The sequence below is a fragment of the Epinephelus moara genome, chromosome 12, assembly GCF_006386435.1.
Source record: "Epinephelus moara isolate mb chromosome 12, YSFRI_EMoa_1.0, whole genome shotgun sequence".
Taxonomy (NCBI): domain Eukaryota; kingdom Metazoa; phylum Chordata; class Actinopteri; order Perciformes; family Serranidae; genus Epinephelus; species Epinephelus moara.
Window position 1 is genome coordinate 42,190,903 of NC_065517.1, and position 23,264 is coordinate 42,214,166.

At 42.2% G+C, this 23,264-nt stretch overlaps 1 protein-coding gene across 1 annotated transcript; it reads right to left on the reverse strand.

Annotated features, from left to right (window-relative positions):
* Positions 1–596: 596 nt before the first annotated feature.
* Positions 597–19,207, reverse strand: LOC126398285 (palmitoyltransferase ZDHHC14-like). Its single transcript, XM_050057493.1, has 9 exons — positions 18,738–19,207; positions 16,503–16,646; positions 15,852–15,989; positions 12,601–12,649; positions 10,984–11,086; positions 10,781–10,890; positions 6,816–6,924; positions 4,918–5,377; positions 597–2,788 (listed from the first exon to the last, which is right to left on the reverse strand). The coding sequence occupies exons 1-8, from the start codon at positions 18,826–18,828 to the stop codon at positions 4,940–4,942; spliced, it is 1,182 nt and encodes a 393-aa protein (XP_049913450.1). The 5' UTR covers positions 18,829–19,207; the 3' UTR covers positions 597–2,788; positions 4,918–4,939.
* Between the last annotated feature and the right edge of the window lie 4,057 nt (positions 19,208–23,264).

The window sequence follows — 23,264 nt, forward strand, 5'->3', positions numbered from 1 at the left end:
AAACAACTTTTTATGTCGGGGCTGCAGCACACTTGGATCACTACGGATGAGCAGTATGGAGATATTTTGTGGTTTCAATTTTGTGTTCTTGGACGTTAGTCTGGGGCGCCGTCTGCCATTAGGTGTGCTAGCCGCTCCGCCCGCCGATCTCTGCAAGGGATGTGAGGACTCAAACTTCACCAGGGCCTCCGTCAGCATATGGGTGAGTAGATAATGGCTGAATTTTCATTTTTGGGTGCACTATCCCTTTAAGGAGCGACGCCTCAGGTGAACTGGGTAAAAGTTTTAACCAATAAATTTCCCCATGAAACCTCCCTGGCTGATAATTTATATGAAGACAGTTATTTTTATTTCTGAAATGTTATGTTTAAATATGCAAATGAGGTTTTATCTCATTGATTTGAAACATTTCCAGACATTTAATAAAACCAGGTTCAAAACTCTAGTTTCACTTTGTTGACATGTTAAAGTCAAAGTTTTTCTATCACTCCATAAATCAGAAAATACTATAGACAGCCGTAAAATATATTTTTAGGATGTTTCTCGGAGTGAAATGATCTTTAAATCAGGCTGTGAATGATCCCTGAATGTGACACACTGGACCTTTAAACTACAAACTTCTTTTTTTAATAAGATGTTTTATTGAAATCCACAGTTGTTCATGAAACAGCTGGAGAAGAAACCACAATTATCATAAGCTGACGTCCAATCAGCAGCGTCGTGTCTCCCACACTGATTGGATGACAACGCCTGTTACTAAGATACATCATCAGCTGAGTGAAGACAACATGGCGAGTGATTCAGAGTCCTGCAGCCGCCGTCCGTCCCGTCAACACCACAGTTCACCTCCACCGCCTTCAGCTGCACCACGACTTTAAAGCTGCCTACATTTCCCACAAGGCAGCGCTCAGGTGTGTGGCGTCATCACCTGTCAAGGAATCATCATGGAAGTGCAGCGAGTTAAAAAACCGACATGTCAGTGACGATTTTCAGTTTCTCCGAGTCTCTGCAGGACGATCCTTCACAGATTCAACATCAACGAAATCAAATATAAAATAAGGCATTTATCTTTTTTAATTCACGCTGACATCATCGACAGCCATCACAGGGTTCCTGCAGTGACATCATCGACAGCCATCACAGGGTTCCTGCAGTAACATCATCGACAGCCGTCACAGGGTTCCTGCAGTGACATCATCGACAGCCGTCACAGGGTTCAGTTTAAGACTTTTGAACACCTTTATTTAAATGTTAAGTCATTCACATTTTGGAGCTGCACGTCTGTTCGTTAGTGATCAGCTGATGATTTTATCAGTGAATCGTTTGATCTGTTAAACGTTATAAAACGGTTTCCTTCAGCCTGAACTGACTTCATTTAAATGTCCACTTTTACCAATAAACATCTCTTAACCTTTATTGATCATAAAAATAGTTGATTAATTTTCTGTTGATCAAATAATCGATTAATTGACCAATTGTTGCAGCTTTATATTCTGACAGAGGAGCTTCAACAGGACTGGGTGGTGACACAGCTGCACGGCTGATTCTCAGGTTTAAAGGGAAAATTCACCACTTTTTAATGAGTCGTTCCAGGATGTTGTCATGTTGCATCTGTAACATCCTGAGAGTGACTCATGGGGACAGACGAGAACAGGGACATTAAATCAAGAGCTCTGCCTTCTGGCTCAGCTCCCTCTTCACCACGATGGCGCAGTGCAGCGCCCTCATCACTGCAGACGCCGCTCCAAACCACTGATCCATCTCACGCTCTATTTTACCTTCACTCATGAACAAGACCTCGAGATACTTGAACTCTTTCACTTGGTGTAGTAACTATCCTCCAACCCAGAGGGAACAATCCATCCATGGTGGGGCCTTTGATCAAACTGCCCTCTGACACCAACAGAAACTGAATCATTCATTCATTTTCTGTAACCACTTATCCTGTTGGGGGTCACAGGGGGGCTGAAGCCTATCCCAGCTGACACTGGGTGAGAGGCAGGGTTCACCCTGGACAGGTCACCAGACTATCACAGGACTGACACATAGAGACAGACAACCATTCACACTCACATTCACACCTATGGACAATTTAGAGTCACCAGTTAACCTGCATGTCTTTGGATCGTGGGAGGAAGCTGGAGCACCTGGAGGAAACCCACGCTGACGCGGGGAGAACATGTCGGAGCACCTGGAGGAAACCCACGCTGACACGGGGAGAACATGTCAGAGCACCTGGAGGAAACCACGGCACTGAGGAATTCATTACTTCAACTAACTATATTAACCATCAACACTGACTGGACTTCCACATTAAAGGTGGCAAATTTTCCCTTTAAATTTCACCAAAGTTGAATTTGAAAATTCTGAATTAAATCCCGATGATTTCATTTTAGCTGCTGTGACGTTCCACAGTTTAACTGGTAGTGTGAACATGTCTTTACAGAGGTGAAGTCCAGCTGAACATCTGGCAGTGTCGTTGCTTCATGAACTCATGTCTGCAGAAATTATTTTGGAAACCAAGTCCTGCTTCCTGTGTTTTTGTTAAAAACAGTCAGTTCTTATTATTCCTCATAAACACTGAAGATCCAATTCTTTATCGTAAAAAAACAAAAACCTTTGGTCCTGGTCAGACTGCATCCGTCTGACACCAAGCAGCTTATCCTGGCTGAAATGTCTGAAACAGAATCTGACATCAGATCCTGCAGAGATGGATGATGACATATGGCTTTGGTCCAACGGTCAAACAGAAAATCCTCAACATCTAAAAGTTGTCCCGTCCCGCCTTCTGAGAGCAAAAGGAAAAAATCAAACAGCCGATTCTTGTTTTTCAGTTTCTGACATAAAACTCTGCACTTTTCTTGTTTCTGTGCTTTTCTGTGGACGCCAGCGTCGACATTTGTAAAGGTCCTGACACACCAAGCCGACGGTCGGCCGTTGATCAAAGTCGGGCCGTCGGTGAGCGTCTGTTGCCCTAGTTTTTGCAGTGTGTCCTGCACCGTCGGCACTTTGCCGTCGATGGCTTTTCGGCCGATTGAGCATGTTGAATCGGCGGCGGAACTTGTCGCTGAGAGAGATCACTCTGATTGGCTGTTCAGGTTTTATTTCCTCGCCCCTGTAGCGAGTGAATCTGCCTGTAGTGAAACCGGGGCTAACCGGTGCTTCCTCCTCAGGCTCCACTTCACTCAGCTGCCCCACAGACCCGCTGCTTCTTCCCACTTTAACCTGAATAACAAACCGGAGCTAGCTGGGAGCGGCTAGCGGAGCGTTAGCCGCAGCATGACCGGAGGGAAGCACAGCCAGTTAGCCTCCGCTAGTCTCTGAGCTAGCCCCGGCTCTCCGTTTGGATCCAACCGGAGCACCGAGCCCTGGTTTGTTATTCAGGTTAAAGTGGGAAGAAGCAGCGGGTTTATCGGGCAGCTGAGTGAAGTGGAGCCTGCGGAGGAAACACCGGGACCGTCTGGATGTAATAGTCCGTGGAGGTGCTGCGGTGCTCGGCTGCACAGATAGGAAACCCCTCGGCTGACAGGATGTACCACTCTCTCACTCCGCTCTCTCTCACGCAGGCGCAGAACGTACGTGCTACTTGGCCGTCGGATGTAGTCCGTGTAGTGTGTTCAAATGCAACTGACACAGGGCGACGTGAGGCGACATAGACGACGCAACAGTTGGCTTTCGTCGCCGCTAGTTCTTTGATGTCGGTTTGGTGTGTCCGCATCTATACAGTTTAAAACCATCTGGAGTTCAGCATGTTTTATTTACAGGGACAAATCCTTAATAACAGATCGTGTAGAGACGAGCTGAGATCTCATTTATGTCTGAGGACCATAAAAAATGTTTGTAAAAGAAGTCTTGACAGCGAGACGCTCCAGGTGAAACAGGTTTTTACATGCACTGGTCAGTTTGGAGATTTTGGGCTGTTTAGCTTCAGTAGCACGTCGTCTTTGGACTCAAACTGCACATTTAAGAGTTAATTTTAGTTCATAATAAAACAAAACATTTCAGAAAACTTGAGAATTCAACTTGGTGAACTTTGAGTGTATCAACAGAGTGTAACAGCGTACACTTTGGATGAATCTAAGCCGCTAACACCACTTGTGAAAGCACCTCGTCAAGGCTCAGCAGGAGATGAGCCATAACTCAAGTTTCTTTTGAGCGATCTCGATTAAACTCTGTGGACACATCAGATACTAATGTCTTTATCAAGTTTTGTTCATTTTGGATAAAATGAACAATTATTATTGAAATGCTGCAGACATGGTGATGGTGGGACAAGTTTGTGATTGGTCGAACACCTTCTTCAGACAGAAATAATCAAGCTGAGGTGACTTCAGTGTTATGAAACCCAAAACTCGCTCACTGCAGCCAACAGAAGCTGCTTCCTGCTGTTGTTGGCCAAAAGGGCTTTAACCTTTCCATGACCGCTTGTGTCTGTATTTGTTGTCGTATTTCAGGATCCTGGCAGCTTTGTGACGTCAGACTGGTAAGGAACGTTTTGAAGGGAGAGATGAATGAAGACAGAGAAAGTCGTCAGGTGTGAACCAGCTGAACTCCAGACGGTTTTAAAACACCAAACTGAATGTTTGTCCTGAGGAGAGACATCGTCTCCTGCAACAGTTCGAAGGTTCGACTTCTACTTTTCCTCGTCTTTAGTTTTACTCCACTACATATCTGCACTGTGACTGAAGGTCAGAGATTAAATTATGAACAATCGTCAGTCTGAAGTTTCGATCCAACTGTCGCTCATATTTTCAATTTTACAGATGTTTTTGTTTCTTCTTCTGATTCATGTCGTTTATTCGCTCGGTCTGTTTCAGTTTTACGTTTCACACGACAGGAAGTTCAGACTTTTGTTTTAAATTTCTGGTTCAGTGTAAATTAAAACTAAAATATGTTTGTACAAACGATGAAACTCACTTTATGGGTTGAACAGTTTGAATCAGACGGAGCTGAGTTTCACCAGCCCTCTGACGGAGTCCTCGTGCAGAGCGTCCTGACTGGCGGGGTCGTACAGGGCGGCGGGGGTGGGGATAGGGGGGTGTGGGTGCAGGTGCAGGTGGGCAGGGCAGGGCAGGGCGCCCTGCGGCGTGCTGCACGGCGTCTCCTCCGGGCTGACAAAGTGGTGGTGGTGGTGATGGTGGTGATGGTGGAGGTGGTGGTGGCAGTGGGAGTCGACGGTGGCGTCCCTCAGGGTCAGGACGTCCCCCCCGCAGGATGGCAGGGAGGGCTGGGAGGGGGCCAGGTAGGCGCAGGGACCCCCCAGTGTGGTGGTCTTCCCTGGCAGAGGGGCCAGGATGACGGGGTCACTGTGGAGCAGCGGGGTGGCTGCAGCCTGGAGGACGAACTTGGTGCTCTGGATGCACTGATCCTGATCACACTGAGGACACAGCGGGAGACAACGAGTCAATGAGCTGCTGGACACAAGAGACAAACACTTCTGCTCACACAGAGAGCGTTACAGTGATCTACAGCGACACGTCACCCGTGTTTATAATTCACTTTTAGCACGAGGTGGTGAGACAGGAGCTTTATAACCTCCATTAAACTGCTTTCTCATCTTGTACTGTTTAATAGACCTTTTTACTGTTGGTAAACAGTGTGATGTTTGTTGGTGGGCGGGGCTTAGCTGAAGGCAAAACAGTTCTCCACAGACATTAGCTAGCGCTAGCTAACAAGTTGTGTTGTCTTGTTTTAGACGATGGAGGAAGATGATGTGAGTGGTGCGTTCAGAAACACTCATTGTGAGTGTGGGAGCGCACTCTGACACAAACTGGAGCGTTGATAAATTGGGAGCGCTGTCTGAATGTAGCGTTGGGTTATCCAGAGCAGCGCACTCTCAGAGTGGCAGAGCGCACTCTGGACACTCTGTCTGTGGAGACGGAGCAGCAGAGCGCCGAGCGGAGTGAATGTGTGATTAACTTAACCGTTGGTTCATTCATGTAGAAATATAACGCTGCGTTTCTTCCACCAACAGGGCTCTCATTTTAGTGTAGAGCGTCAGACTGAATTTACCAACGCACCATGTCAGGTCACTCACTCTCCGGGACCGCCAGTGTTACTTGAATAAGTAAACACTGACCAACGGGACCAGACTGGCCGACCCGTATGCTCTCACTCAGTGGATGGATGATGTCACAGGAAGCCAATCTTACAAAGGAGGACCACACTTGTTTGTTTTGCTATGGAAGCTAACGTTAGCTAATGTGCTAAAAAGTTAGCGTTCCAGAGAAATCCAATATTCCTCTTAATCCCTCCCCAGTTTCTGATGAGGTGGACATGATAACCCTTAATACACATAACCTTATTCATCCCTACAACAGGAAATACTTTTTCCCTAACCTGATATGAAGTGTGCGCTGCACATGTGAGCATTTTTGATGATGGCCTCCGTCCAGTCCTTTGGTCTTATCACATTTAACCATAGTTGTCTTTGTTTTTGTTGACGGGCAGTGGCGGCTGGTTTTGAGCCATGACTCCTTCTATTCTGGCTCCCAATAACACAACAAGACAAACACATTTTAACACTCCTATGGAGCCTACAGCCCTGTGGGGCTGATAACATGATGTCATCGTGATGTCGGTCTTAAAAAAAAAAAAACGTTGGCAGGGAAGGGGTTAAAGGTCATAGTTCAAAAGCAGAGGTGAGTGTCTGTGGTACGTTCACTGTGAAACACTATAAGTCCAAAAGTATGTGGACACTGGAACATCAGAAACATCATAAAACAGATCAAAGCGGACAGGAGAGTGTCCACATACTTTTGGCTGTGTAGGTTAAGGGTTAGTATTGATCAGCAGTAATGTCATCCTTCACCTACCATGTGACTGTGCAGCTGGGTGGAGGCGTAGCTGGTCCCGTTGGACTGGGAGGACTGGGAGATGGTCTGTGGGGTGTCAGCCTGGATCAGTCCTCTCCTGTCAATCAAACTGGGACACAGAGATTCAATTCAAACTTTATTGTCATCGTGTGATCACAGTCTCACATGGTCGACACAGTGATGGCAGTTTGAACAGCTTTTAATCAGAGAAAACACCCTCACTGACCTGCATGTGTGTTACCATGGTTACATGTATGCATTATGGGATACACGTGACCTTTATCAGGATCACTGATGGATTTATTTTTGGTTCAGCTATGATTGGTTCATTTTCTGTTACACCACATATAAACCACACCAGAGTCTGTTTGGAGGCGGAGCCAGACCCGCCTCTTCATTTGTTTGGTCCACACCAGGGTTTGATTGACAGCTTTCACATCAGCTTTTATTCTGACAACAGGTCAGGTGTGACATCACGCTGACATCAGATTTTTTGTTTGTTGATGATGATGTTGCGACGTATAAACGCCCTTGCCCTCCTAATCTGCCTCGTCATGAGTCAAACCGTCTTTGAGTGTGTGTTATCTATGTACATTCGTCTGACCCGCTCATCAGCACTGAAGCTGATCAACGTACTGCTGCAGAGGCCATGTTAGTTCAAAGAGTCACACAATAACAAACACAGGAGGTGAAGTAGGCGGCGGTCGACCAGCGGCTCCTTGTGTCCTGGGAGGTTTTTGTTAGATGAAGAGAGCGACGTTACGGCTTCAGTTTCCTGTCAGAAAGGGCCGCCTGACAGCGAGGTGAAAATATGACACTGACACAACCCCACTGTGAAATATCTCAATTAACTCATGATCGGCACTCTGACCTACGTCACAGCTGTGACGTAGGTCAGAGTGCCGATCATGAAGAACTGAAGGGGTTAATTCAGATATTTCACAGTGGGGTTGTGTCAGTGCGCTCTGACCTACGTCACAGCTGCTGACAGCTGATTGGACGTCTCCACACACCCCAAAGTGACGCCATAACAACACACAACATGAGGTCACAACCACGTGTGTTGGTTGGTTTTGTTCATGAGAACCACATCTTCTGATCTGTTTGACTGACGGAGAGATCGACCAATTAGATTCATGACTGAGCTTCATTCAAACAGTGAGCGCGTCCCCTTCTCCAAGCGACCTAGAAAACACCTTTTCATGTGCAGATGGAAGTCTCCACCTGTCGTCACCTGAGGTGTCAGCAGGTGGAGCCAACACACACACACACACACACACACACACACACACACACCAGCTGGAGATGGTCTAACGAGCAGACTGTGTAATGAAGCAGTGTCCATATGCTCAGTCCTGAGGAACAAACACCTTCATCTCTGCTGAACAACAATCTGACTTTAGTTTAAAATACTTCATTAGTAAAACTTCTGCATTTAAAATCGCACTTTAGAAAAACGTCCTAAATATCATCAGTAAATGTACTTTAAGTATAAAGTACTGTGTCTTCGTTGTTACATTGTTACATGTTATACTGTCAGATTAAAGGCTCAGGTCCACAGAGCTGCTGTTTCTGTGCGATGACTCATCGAAGACAAATAATTTTTTTTACCACTGTTTGGAAGTTGTGTGTAAATGCTGCTCAAGAGATGTGACACCATTTGACCAGATGGGGGCGCTGTCATTACAGCCTAAAAACTAAATTTCAGAAAGGCCACGCCCCTCACACAGATTCAGCTCAATGTGCTCTACAAAACAGCCTCAAGGACCTACAGGTGCGCCTGTGAGATTTTCAGCCATTTTGAATTTTTTGACAGACACATTTTTGGCGTCTCCTCCTAAACCGTGGGTGGAACTTGTACCACATTAACTGTGGATCATTATTGGACACAATTTATTTAACTGTATGAAAAGCTTGTTGATGTCTCATTAAATTTTGAATATACTAACCAATGACCTGTAGAGGGGGCGTGGCTTAGCACATAAACAGATCTTACTCCATAACTGTTGAGCCAATCATCACAAAACTTGCAGTAAATGGCCACACAGGGACCTGAAACATATCCTGAAAGTTTCATTCAAATCCACAACTGTGTCAAAACAGCAGAAATGGGCGTGGCTTAACACAAACCAGACTATAACTCAGAACTCACAGGATGTGTTGAATAATAATGTTGAACATGTGTCAAATCATTTCTCAAAATATAAATCAGTGACAGTTCGTCCAAACATCACCAAACTCAGTGAATATTTTTAACTCCGCCATAAAGCATCTCCCAAAATGTTTATCCACTCAACCAATAGGAGGTGACAGTGTTTCTAAAGAGGGGCGTGGCCTGGCAGAGACTGGACGTAAATGAATGAGCATCTGTCTGATCATCATAAAATCTGAATTCAAATAAACACAAGAAATTTGTGCTCTAGAGAAAGGATCAACACTCAGTGAATAACCTCCTAAGCCCTATGATAAGCTAATATGGCAAGGCTTAACTATACAGACCAGTGAGCAGTGATAACTAACATGTCTTTGGGGTCATCAGGTGGGAACCTCCTTTCACCAGTGTTTCGTCTAGTTGGTCCCACGACACCTCCAGGAGGCTAGACAGTGATCTCTGGCGTCCCAGAGACACTCCCCTAATGCCAGGTCTCACTGCTCCCCGCACCAACCCAATAACCTCCTTTACCTTTACCAGCACTGCCACCTTCAACCAAACCCAGGCTCCGTACATGCGAGCTCCAGGTAGAGACAGTGCTGATACTACCTTTCCTAGCACATTCACCATACTTATCTTTAATGCAGGCGTCACAAACTGTCAAAGGTCCTGATCCTACTCAGCTCTCAGGTCTTAAAGGTCCTTGAACCCTGGAACCGCTCGTGGTTAGATTTTTATTTATTTTTAATATTGTTCGCTGGTTTAATTTAATCAACTGTTCAACAACCTGATGTGTTTTATATGGTTTTAAAATATTCATCTGCAAAGTAACTTCAGGTTCCTGATAAATGTTGTCAAATAAATTTACTATCATGACTAAACATACGAGGAAATATTCCCCCGAATCAAACGTCATTTAATTAGTGCTGAATGTTTCTGCTCCTGTTGAATCAGAGTGTTTCAAACATCTACAGATGGAACAGATGAATTTTTCCTCTCTCTGATAACGAAGGATGGAAACATAAGAGTTAGCTGATCTCTGAGGAGGAAGACGAGTTTAATTACTGCGAGGAAGGTCTCAGCTGAAAACTGTCCTCATTAAACAGAATCACAGCGTCTGTTGAGAGGAAGAGGAGGAGGAGATGAAGCAGGTACAGCGGTGGACAGAGCGGTAACAGAGTACTTTTACTCAAGCACTGGAGTTTTTTAATAATAATATTTTTGGGCCTTAATTTGAGAGGACAGTGGCAGTGAGAGGGGACGACATGCAGCTAAAGGCCACAGGCTGGAATTGAACTCGTGGCCTTTGTACACTGGGCACCCGCTCTACCAGGTGAGAAACTCGGCACCCTGAATATTTCCATTCTCCTTCTCTTCCTCCACAGCTCAGATATCATACTTTTTACTGCTCTACATTTATCTGACAGCTTCAGTTACTTTACAGATTCAGAGTATTGATATAAAATCTAATCAATAATTAGTGATGATGATGTGTGGGTACACATGATGTCACCCAGCAGTGTATAAAGTCATTAAAATGACCCCATCTTCACCAGCTGATCGACGTTTAACTGAACTTTATACTTTTACTTAAGTAAACATTTTAAATGCAGGACTTTTACATGTAACAGAGTATTTCTGTGGTGTGAGTACTTCAGTGCTAATTTTATGAAGCCAAAATTATCACACAGGAATTAAAATGACATGTGGGGGCTTTGTTGTCTCCAGTTTATTGTTTCTTTTCCATTAGTATTTGTATAGCTCTTTGAGTCTATTGTGATACTTGGGTCCAGTGGAGTGTTGAGTTGCTGACCTGGGAGGCAGAGGTCCACACAGAGCAGCACAGCAGTTGGTCAGGATGTTTCCGTAGCTGTAGGGGTTGTAGTTATCTTTCCCTCGCTTGGTGGACCACGACCCTTTAATCTGGACCAGAACCAAAGAGACCAGAAACATCAGGACCAGCTCAGAACACATTGTCACCCCGGTGGTCCTCAGACCACAGTTTTGTGTACTCACATCCTCGTTGGTGGTCTGGTTGGAGCTGATGAGATACGTGTGGAACCCCGACAGACCAACGATCGACCAGACGGAGAAGAAACACACCACCACCTCCAGGACGGTGCAGAACAGGGTCAAGGACAAACCTCAGGTTTTAGAAACATTGATCATTACTGCGGATTATAGAGTCAATATTTCTGACATTTAAAATGTAATCCCACATTTTTATGAATGGAATAAAAGAGATGAAGATGAAGTTTATCCTGCAGAGAAAATAAAAATATATTTGTTCTCTGAACTGAGAAACATGAAACATCACGCTATTGAATTTTTGACCTCCAGTTGTTCTTAAATGAGTTCAGGAGTCACGGAGGAAACAGACATGAGTGTTCACAAATAAATAAATGTTTTCTTAAATTCCTGTGGACCAGTCACTTTGCTCCCGAAATAATTAATGTGCACAACTTTACAGATGATACACAATACTGAACGCAGATGTGAAAGATAACACAACATTATCTGTAGAGTTCCACAGGGCTCCGCTCTGGGTCCACTCATTTTTTCTTCTCTTGGTCACAAACATAAAGTTTGTTATTTCTGCTACGTGGACGACGCCCAGTTATACAAACTCATCATCAGAATTTAAATGTTTTGTTCTGATTTTGGATGATTCATAAATGTTCTTCATATTTTTTTAAGTTATTATCTGTTGTGTTCTGTTTGAAAAACTTTAAATATAAAATGTAAAATATCTCTTAATGTTCTGTTCCATTAATTTGTGGACAGACATGAAGAAATCAAGAGCACCAAGTAGTTTTCTTGGTGCATTAATTACTCATCTGAACGCACAATTTGTCCACATGAAATACTATTTTTTTTCTCCATGAAATCTTCATAAAAAACACCAAATGTCCAACTTTGCTGCGTCCTTGTGTTCGGATCATAAAAGACACTGTAGTAAACATTATATCTAAAAATTCTGACCATCAGTTAAAAACATTTTAAATTTGTGCGTTGACTTGACAGCGCCATGCAGCAAAAGTTAAATCATGGCTGTCCTCAGACACTTAAAAGGAGATTTTTGTAAAAGGGACGTCCTGATGTGATGAGTTTTTGGACGCATGTCCTCAGTTATGAGTCACGTTCTTAAAACCAAAACACCATAATGCTCAAAGTTGTTAATTTCTAACCTGTCAGAGAAGAAAACTGCTGACAGGAAACTGCTGAGGCTTTGTTTCCTTTGTCTCTTTTTATTTATTCAAATGTGTTATACTGCCCCGTCACTGATGACGAGAGACGGAGGACAACAGTAGAAACAAACAGAAAACAGAAGAAGCTGCTGCAGCTGAATATTCATGTGTCCTCAGTGTGTGACAGAGTGACTTTGACCTTGGCAATGCATGATGGGACGTATTGATCCGCGGCCGGTGTCTGCGTCAGAGTCACTGATTGATCAGAAACACACAAACACATGAACCTGCTGAGACGGAGAGGAAGGTATGAGGGGTGATTAGTGCCTCTGAACAGGAGCTCTGTGGTGATGTTAAGACAAACTGTTCATATGAACACGTGTGTGAGTGGGTTATTATTCATGTTTATGGATTTAAATGAAACCTTTAAACAGTGAAAGGATATCTGGCTGGGCTGTCTTTGAGTGCGCTCAGGAAACCCGTCCGGTTCGATCCTGCAGAGACGACAACACGTTGGTTCATATTACTCAGTTTAAAAAAGAAAAAAAAACATTAAAAATATTTTGCATATAATACAGATATTTATTTTTTATAATATTTTTTCACATTTGCATCATTAACCTCAGTTTTGCCTTGTTTGGTTGGACTCTCTGTATTTCTGTTGCTTTATCTGAGTATCACATTTCTGCTTTTGCTTTGCTTCATAAATAAAGTTATCATTATTATTATTATTATTATTATTATAATTTTTCAATTCTATTTGTTTCTTGACTGTAGTTTTATATTTTTATTATTTTAATATTCTCTGACTGTTTTTTATTATGCACCAAAACCCGTGGTGGAATGTAACCGAGAACATTTACTCTAATAATAAATTACTAATAAATTATTATGACATTGAATGTAACAGAAATAATATTAGAAATAAATATAAGGGGGCGTCGGTAGCGTAGTGGATAGTGCGGGCACCCCATGTACAGAGGTGACGCCTCGCTGCAGCGGTCGCAGATTCGATTCTGGTTTGCAACCATTTGCTGCGTGTCACCCCCCCCCCCGCTCTCTCTCTCACCCCATTTCACTCTGTCCTGTTCACTAAAGGCAAAAGCCTGAAAAAATAATCTTAAAAAAAAAAGAAATAAATATAAGTATTAATTAATTGATCAAATCTGACATAAACAGATATTTCTGTTGTAATTTGCTTCTTTATTTATTTACCTTTGTATTCTTTCCCTGATTTATTTAGTTTTCTCATTTATTTATTTATGTTAATCTGAAAATGTATTTATTTATTTTTACATGTATTATTTTATTTATTTAAAATGTAGTTTGATATTAATTCATTTTTAGATTTATGCATTTCTTTATTTTGACATGAGCAGCAGTCGTCAGTGATCTCTCATTTTAGATTTCTTGGATCAAAGACTCGCTGCAGGATCTTTTTTTATCTCAGCAGCTACAAACAGGAAACCAGCGTGGCGGCGTTTGAAGCATCGTCTCAGAGCTTCCTGTGTGTTCGGACCTGCAGGGCGGTGAAACAACATCAGCAGCCTCGACACACAGAATCAGACCGATGACGCATGACGAGGGAAGAAACGGCCAACTTCAGACACAAAATCAATCATCAGCTTTAAACTTCCTGCGGTGAAGCTGCAGAGAGACGATCGTCCTCCAACATTAAATATAGATGAGGTCAGATTACAGATTATCAGTCTGTGTCTTTAACTGAACGTGTGTTGGACAGGATTCACACGTCATCACACCTGTTTGTGTTCTTGAACGACGTCCTTTTAAAGACCTGCAGACGAATATTGAATACGACTGTTTATAAAAAGTGAAGAAGAACTGTCTGAGGTGAAGAACGACAGCTCTGTGTCACTGCTGGTCTGAAGATCAGATTATTGATCAAACTGAGTGTTTGACTCGTCACAGTGATCATCAGTGAACTGATCAATCAATCCATCGATCACTGACAGGAAACAGGAAACAGACCGCAGCCTGTTAGTCAGAGAGCGGTGGGCGGGGCTGAGGACGATCAATCACTCATCAATAACTCAGACTACAACACACACACACACACACACACACACACACACACACAGACCTCCTTTTCACCAGAGTAATGAGAAATACATTCGCCGTCCTGTCTGTGCTTTTGTTTGTTTGTTTGTTTATGTACTGGAGCTCCAGAGGAGTCCTGACAGACAGAAACATGAGCACACACTCTGTGATGAGATGTTCACTGATGAATTCATTAATTATTCATCAATAATCAGACACGTCAGATTCACTAACTTCTCTTACAGAAACATTTCAAAGCTGAACAGAGAGAATCTGAAAATCTAACTGTTGAGTCTCTGCAGCAGAAAAACTTGTTGCCACATGACGGCATGTTTTTGCTCAAGAGGCAGAAAACCTACAACTCCCAGAATGCACTGCACCACACCAGACCGATAAACGCTCCACCTGGTGGCTGACGTGATGCAAACTCGTCCGTTTGACACGACGGCGGCCGGCTGGTAACAAACGATGTCATATCACAGTTAAACAGGAAGTTAAAACCTGTTTCTGAAAACATCTGAGACTCAGTGTTGGTTCATATTTGATCACAGCTGCTCAGTTTGACCGTCTGATCAGTAGCCCCTTTTACACTGCCAGATGTTTGGCGAATGTTGGGCCGTTTTGCCGGCAAGCTGCGAGCGTTTAGACACACAGAGCCAGATTGGTGAGTTGATCCGAGGTGCCCAGTTTTCCGCCTCGTAGGGTAGACATATTGGTGGAACCTTTTTGGTTATAACAGAGCGAGGCGGCCTTCCACAAAGGGAGGAGCTGTTGATGACTTGTGGGAGGAGCTGTTGATGACGCCGCACGTGCGAGCCACTGGCGGTGGATAAACAGGAAACAGCTGATAGCAGGAATTAGCGAGCAGCTAGTANAAAAAGGCGCATTCTGTATAAACAAAAGTAGGTAGGCGGCATTTTGCTGCACTCCCCGATTTTGTTTTTATACTGCGAATGCTGAAAAAACACTGATTGGGCTTTTTGCACAACTCCTGTTTATAAAGGGCTTCAGTTTGGTCTGAAGTGTCTCTTGATCCACTCTTCGTGTCTGCGGTGCTGAACAACACCAACATGCAGTCTGAGCAACAACCTGAGAGCCAACGAAAGCGTCGACCAGCAGAGATCTCCTTCCTCCTCCGCCTGCTGTTTCATCATCGTTACAGTTTGATGGAGGGACGTTACCGACACTGTGTTGATACAGAGCTGGTTGAAAATCAGAGAGCCGTTAAATAAAGTTTGTTATTTAAAGTTAATGTTACGGCAAAGAAAGACTGAAAAATGGATTTACTTCAGTTAATAATCTGGACTTTTGTCATTTTATTAATTAATTTATATTTTATAAACAACTGACAGTCCAAAAAACGTTCTTAAAAACAAATTTAAATTATTATTTTTTAATTAAATCATTAAATTATTTAAAGGAAAAATATCAAGTTACCTAAGTTTTCAAAGAACTGTAGTGGATTGATTGATTGATTGATTGATTGATTGATTCAGCTGAACTCTTATAAACTGTTTTAATGACATTTAAGAAACATGAGGAGGAGAGCTGCTCCAGCAGAGACAGAGTTTATAAAGAAACCAATCAATAAATGAATCATTGTGTGTGTGTGTGTGTGTGGGCAGCAGTGTTACTCACTGATGATGACGTGTGTGATGACAAAGGCGAAGATGAAGATGGTGAGGAAGGACAGCGAGAGGATGAACAGGTAGAAGAAGCGATAGTTCCTCCGTCCGACACAGTTCCCGACCCACGGACAGTGATGGTCGAAACGCTCTGACACACACACACACACACACACACACACACACACACATTAATACTGTCAGAGTAACAACTCAGGTGTTCATGTTGTACTGTGAGTACTCAGATACTTTACTGCAGTGAAAGTACTGTGAAAATACTTAAACTACTACAAGTTAGAGTCCTGAATTCAAAACGTTAAAACTACTGTCAGCAGGAAACGATTTACCTCTGAGATGGAGAGTACAGTAATACTAGAGTACAGTAATACTAGAGTACAGTATGAGTAGGTTGAATAGATAGGTTGAATCAGAGTACTTGAGTACAAGTACTTGAGTAGATGTACTTGAGTTAGAATCCTTGAGCAGAGGTACTTGAATCAGAGTACTTGAGTAGATGTACTTGGGTAGAAGTACTCAAGTAGAAGTACTGGCGTAGAAATACTCATATAGAAGTACTTGAGTAGACGTACTTGAATCAGAATACTCAAGTAGATGTACTTGTATTAGAGTACTGGAGTAAATGTACTGGAGTAGCGGTACTGACCGACACAGTTGTCACACAGGCTGCAGTGCGACGCTCGCGGCGGTCTGAAGATCTTACAGGTGAAGCAGTATTTCAGTTTGACCGTCTGTCCGTTGATCAGAACCTCTCTGGTGCGAGGAGGCGGTCTGGAGCAGCCGGCTGAGTCTGAGGACACACAAACAAACCAACAAGTAAACAAACAAACACAAGTGGATCGGTCCTGTCTGAGGTCACAGCGCTCCTCTGAAGTAAAACTGTTTTCAGTTTGTTTCCTCAAAGCACCAACAAAACAGTTTGATTCTATTTAACTGAATTATTTTAATTGAATTGAATCAAATATTTGTGAAAACAGCAGAAACACTGGCGTCATGTGATCAGCTGATTCATCATGTGACACAGAGACAGACACAACTCCAAAACCTTCTGACAGAAATAAAAACATACAGAATTTAGTTCAGCGGCGCGTTAATTAAACGAGTCGACTCACTGAACAACGATTAATGACTTCCTCTGACTCCCCTTCAAAATAAAAGACTTCTATATCCTTCAGTATCTATGAGCTTCATCTAGCTCAGGTTTTATGTATTTTCTCCCCAAATATGTTCATTGTTAATAAGGTCTGATCTTTATATTGAAACTGTGAAAATTAATTTAAGAAATAAAAGAATAAATGAAAAAATATAATAAATAACTTACTTAACAAGTTTAATAAAATAAAAAATAATATTTTGTAACGTTTGTGGGAGGTCCGTCCGTCTCGTCGTCTCATTCTCATGAACAGGATATCTGAAGAATGCTGCGAGGGAATTTCTTTAAATTTGGCACAAACGTCCACTTGGACTGAAGAAGAAACTGGTTGTAATTTGGTGGTCAAAGGTCAAAAGGGTGGGCTGGTGGGCGGAGTCATACAACTGTGATCAAACCTCCAGAAGACGTTTCAGCTTCTGCTGCTGAAACTCTGAGACTGAAACTAAACAAGTCAGTTATTGATCTATAAATATTGATCAGAGGAGCTTTAACGTCTGATGTGTGACACGTTCTTCATGTCACACATCAGACATCTTACTTGAGTTTAGTTTAGTGAAACAGGAAGTGAGGATGTTGTTTCAGGCTGTGCGTCACAGAATAAATTCCTGACCAAACAAAACAAATAACTATTTCTGTCCTGTCACACTGAGCCCAGCTTCCTCTTCTTCTTCTTCTTCTCCATATTTGGTCGTCCTCCAAAGGCCCCACTCTGCTGTGATTGACAGCTCGGTCGCTCCACAGATCCTGGATCCACCGTCATAATAATTAAATAAATAAATAAATAAATAAAAACAAGAGGTTTCTGAAATAGATCAGAGAACTCTGACAGTGACGTTCAGTTTCTGTGGAAACGACTGATTCAAGACACATTTCTGACAGAGCGCAGGTCTGAAGACACACACACACACACACACACACACACACACACACACAGAGTGAGGGGAGGAGGTGGCTAACAGCTTCCTGTAATGACTCAGTATCATTAGAGAGCAGATTATTCTGCAGCTGATTTTCAGATGTTGAATCTGACTGATCCAGTGTTTGGATGGAAGGAAGGAAGTCGTAATGGAAACTGATGAAAACTGCGGTAACTGCAGTAAAACTAACCTTTAACAACGACAGGAAGTTCATGAGTTTTACTTTGAAACATCAGAATGACAGAGTGGAGCATCTTCCTCCAATAAAACATCTTTGGACACGGAGATGGAGCGTCAGTACGAAGTGACGTCACATTGTTTCTCTGCAAAGTCATAAACTGCTTTATGTAGTAAACTAGAGTCACTGGTGGGTGGAGTCCACCCCATGACTCCGCCCACCAGTCCACCCTGTGGTCGTATGACTCCACCCACCAGTCCACCCTGTGGTTGTATGACTCCGCCCACCAGTCCACCCTGTGGTTGTATGACTCCGCCCACCAGTCCACCCTGTGGTTTTATGAGCAGCTGACGTTACTCTGAGTCAAAAAGTGAGTGAAAGAGTGAAAACACAGATACTTGACGCCAAGTCATGCTGATAAAGTAGTTGTCATGGAGTCAGTGATTAAAGGTCTCAGGTATTTACACTCTTCTCTGTTTCTGTTGTTTTAAAAACTCTGTGAAGTCAGATCAAGTTGATTTGATGACTGACATGTTTACTGTAATGTTAAAAAAAAAAAAACACACAAGTTTTAAGGTCCAGGGCGTATCTGTGTGTATATGTGTGTATGTTTGCGTGTGTTTCCATGGTTACCAATTTGCCTCTCCAGGTCGGCGGCCTCGTCCGGCGTGGCTCGGGGCAGGACGCCGGGGTCGGTGAAACTCGCCCTGAACAGCATCCCCATCACGAAGATGAAGAGGATGCCGCCCACCGCAGGGATGGCCGGGGTCAGGTTGGACGCCAGGAAGGGACAGCTGAGGACAAGTCAAAACAAAGTGAAGCTGTCAGCCAATCACAGGAGGTCTTTTCAGGACATGATGACGCACAAAACACCGCAGGGTTTCACCTCCGAGGACGTTCCTGCAAACGCTTCATAACTCTTAAAGATCAAAGGAACCATCAGTGATTCATTTAAAACAGTTAAATTTGAATTTTAATCTGTTTTTAAAATGTTTTCTGTTGAATGAGTTCATCACTATAACAGGACGTCTGACTCTTTTCAGGCCAAAGACAATTCGTTTTTTTAATTGTTTATTTTAGCTTCAGCTGTTTCAGTATTTCAGGGACGTAAATGTGGTTTTTATCTGCATATTTATGAAGGTAGATTGTTATAGTTCTGTATAATTTGTGCCAACAGAAACATGTAAATGTTAAATAAAAGAGGCCCGAGGGTTGAGCCTTGGGGAACTCCACACATGTTTGTCCTTTCAGAGCATTTTTGCCAAATAATGTATTAAGATAACTTCAGATGGATGTTAGATTTAAAGCATTTGTTCCTAACTTATCCAGGACAGAGACAAACTTCTCTTTTATTCAACATGAACATGTTTAATTACACCACATTGTACAGAGCATCTCTTGAGTGTGAAGCTCTCAGCCACTGTAAAAGTTTTTTTAAATGTTGACTGTCAATGTTCAACTCTGAGTCCAAGATTAACAAAAGATTTCTGACTAATTTTTTCAAGACAGTCGAGCTGAGCGATGAGTGTCTTTATTGTTTTAAATTAAAAACAGTTATATTAGTTTTTAATTAATTATCTGTTTCAGTATCTCAGCGACCTCTGTGGGTCTGCAAAAAATAAATAAATAAATAATAGATAAAATAAAATTTAATGAAATCAAGCTTAACAAATGAAAACCTGCTTCTTTTAAAAATTATATTAAAGATTTATTAAAAAAAAGAAAAAAAGAAAAAAAAGAAGTAATAACCATGAGGTTTGGACTGCTGGTTGGATGATGTAGTTCGTAAAATTTAAAAAAAAAAACCATTTGTTGTAAGTAGCAGAAGTAAATGTTGTTTTTTTGCAGAATGTGATTATTAATACAAAATAAAATTAACCCATAAATTAGTAAGAACATTAAACAACCCTGCTGTAGGATTCACCTTAAGCAGAACACAAACCCCCATCACCCAATACGCTTCACTCCTGAACCAGACGCCAGCACAGCAGATCAAAGAGGGACATCAGACAGCCAAGATTGTCACCTAGCTGCTAAACGACACTTGGGGAGCAGCCGGGCGAAGAACAAAAGAGTCCCTCAGAAGGATGGAGACACTCCCTGCTATGTGTGAAGGCAACATGTGGTATCCCAATATGCTTGCTATCGAAATGGGACAGGGAAATAAAATAAGACAAAGGACCACTAAATTCCAGCGATGGATCAACTGAACATACCTTCTGGACTCAGTGTGGCAACAATTACCAACTCAGCATAACACTAACAACTAACAGCCTTCCCTTCCCCCTACAAACTAAGAAACTGTCTTGAAGAGACTGTAGATTTAGCGTAACACAGTCTCATGTCTTTTGTCTCTTGTTGTTTGAATGTTTGCTATGTGTAAATGTACTATAGGTGATTTAGACTCATCTAGAATGTTTGTAATGTGTGTTAAAATTTGATAATCCATATCTACACAACCACTAATAGGAAACATATAATGTTTGGTGCCATTCCGATCCCCTGAACACCAGGATATCAGATTCTCAATCATTTTCACTGTACTGGAACAATTTAATATGTTATGAGTGCTTTCATAATCTGCTAAGAAAACTACTCAGACATATTTACACATCTGGAGCTAGGCTCACCAGGGGGGTACCACCCAAAGACACTGCCCCTAAGGACTGGACATCTCCCCTGATTCGCCAGGCGCCTCTGAGCAACTCCGGCCACCATTTTCCCTATAAATGAACTCCCATGAGACACTGAAGTTGGTTAATTTTTGGACAAGAAACCCATTCTGTTTTCTCCTGCCTCGGACCAATCTCAACAGCTTCACCTCTGCAGCTCCAACTTGGACTCAGGCCTCTCTAAAGCAGCAACCGCAGCTCACAGGAATTGCAAGTATAACTTCTTTTCTGCTAAACCGGGTGAATGTCAGAAAACGAGACCAAACTTCGGTCCTGAATTTCCCGCCACAACTGGTGTTATCTGGGAAGGTCACTAGTTCCTTGGTTTCTGTTGCACGTGTTTGCTGTTAACTCCAGTTCACATTCGTCTTAATTGTTTTGTTATAAGTGTATTAGTGTAGTGTTGTGTTTTTCGTTTGTAATAAATGTTCTGTGTAGAAAAGCCCGTCTTTTGTTTTCTATAGCTTGCATTCAGTCACTTTACGTCTCTGAGCCTGTTGTGTTTTACTGATTAAATTTAATTAGTCCCTAAAGGTCATAATTCTAGCATCACAGTTACTTTGGCTGATCACCAACAGAAATTGTGTTAGTGTTGTTAAGTTAACTCTGAAGCTATCTTGGTGGACAAATAGTTAAAATTGGGTTTTCATTGCAATGCTGATCTGTGCTGAATTATAATTTTAAAATAAGAGCTAATTCTTCTTACACTGCAGTGTATGAATCAGCCTCACATCAGATTTGGTTGTCGAGTGAATAAATGTTCTTTAATCTACATTTGTTTTTAAGTGCTCCTGTTGGTTTGAAATGATTTTATGATTCTGAATATTTGTTTTTATTTTTCACCCATAAAACAGAACTTAAAATCACCACGTGGTTTTTCTCTCAACAGCGACGCCTTCCTGTGATAAACTGAGTCCTGGGTTCACCTCTGCATCCCTGCTCTCAATCTCCTGCTGTTACCTTAGTGACACGAGCTGCAGGAGACGGTTACCGTGGAAACGGGAAACACCGGGTTGCTGTGTTTTGGAAGTTGCAGCGAGGAATGTGGGAGGAAAAAATAAAAAGAAACCCTTCAGACGTCAGAGTCTGTTTTCAGCCTCACTGTGACATTTAAGGACAGAAAAAACACAATAAGTTGATTCATCTCTAAAGTAAATAATAATTACATGTTTAAAATATCAGATTTACTGTTTTTTATCTATAATTTTATGATAACATGTCATTTATTTTCCATTTGCTTCATTAAATGTCAAAACAAAAAACATCCATGAAAAGCTCAGTGACGACGTTTTCAGTTTACTGAGATATGAAACAACAGAACAAATAAACTGGAGAAGATTTAAATATTTATATTTCATATTTATAATTCTCTATGTTTTGTACGGCTTGTTTTTATCTTTTACCGAGGAGGATTCCTCATGTGTGGAAAATAACATGACACTGAACTTGATTCTGAACAATTAAATATGGTTTAACGATCAAACCTTTGATTCATTTTCTGGTGACTGACAAAATGTTTTAACATTACTATCTCTGATCTTCCACAGTGAATGTATGTTCTTCTTGTTTCTTACAGACGAGCAGGAGAACACAGTTTGGGTCCTGTCTGTTTGGGTCCTGTCTGTTTGGGTCCAGTCTGTTTGGGTCCAGTCTGTTTGGGTCCAGTCTGTACAGGTCCTGTCTGTTTGGGTCCAGTCTGTACAGGTCCAGTCTGTTTGGGTCCTGTCTGTACAGGTCCAGTCTGTACAGGTCCAGTCTGTTTGGGTCCGGTCGGTGCTGCAGACAGTATGTATGACAGCAGTCTCTGTTATCCATAGACGATCTGAGGCGTCTCAGTGTTGTGACATCGAGAGGTAAATTTAGCTCTGACGATGTTTGTGTTTCTGTTTTTGGCTGCAGAGACGAAGCTGACAACCTTTACCTGATCACACTGACTGCTCTCATTATGACAAACACACACACACACACACACACACGCGCGCGCGCTTCCTGTGTCGGTGTGTTTGTTGTGACTAAATCCGGCGAGACGAATCAGAGAACTGAAACACAGCGAGGAAAAATCAGCAGAAAACAGCCCGAAGATCAGAAGAGGAAAACTACAGTCACATTCCTGTCAGAGCTGAAGGACACACACACACACACACACACACACACACACACACACACACACACACACACACACACACACACATTTTACTGTTGTACATTTATAAATATTATAAATCTGAAAACTAAAGAGCAGTTCAGAAAACATCAGTAAATTATTTTANACACACACACACACACATTTTACTGTTGTACATTTATAAATATTATAAATCTGAAAACTAAAGAGCAGTTCAGAAAACATCAGTAAATTATTTTAAAAACTAAAATGAATCATGATTCTCGACCAGGATCACTGACATCACACCAGTGTTCCTTACAATCATAACAACAGTTACATTTATATATATGTGTATATATATATATATATACACATTTATAT

What these genes read in the sequence shown, in the direction of transcription:
- LOC126398285 (XM_050057493.1), bottom strand. Translation starts at nt 18,828, where the DNA reads ATGGGGATGCTGTTCAGGGCGAGTTTCACCGACCCCGGCGTCCTGCCC. An exon ending in CGACCTGGAGAGGCAAATTG is followed by an intron (nt 16,647 to 18,737) that starts GTAACCATGGAA and finishes GTGTGTCCTCAG; the next exon opens with ACTCAGCCGGCTGCTCCAGA. An exon ending in ACCAGACCACCAACGAGGAT is followed by an intron (nt 10,891 to 10,983) that starts GTGAGTACACAA and finishes GTTCTGGTCCAG; the next exon opens with ATTAAAGGGTCGTGGTCCAC.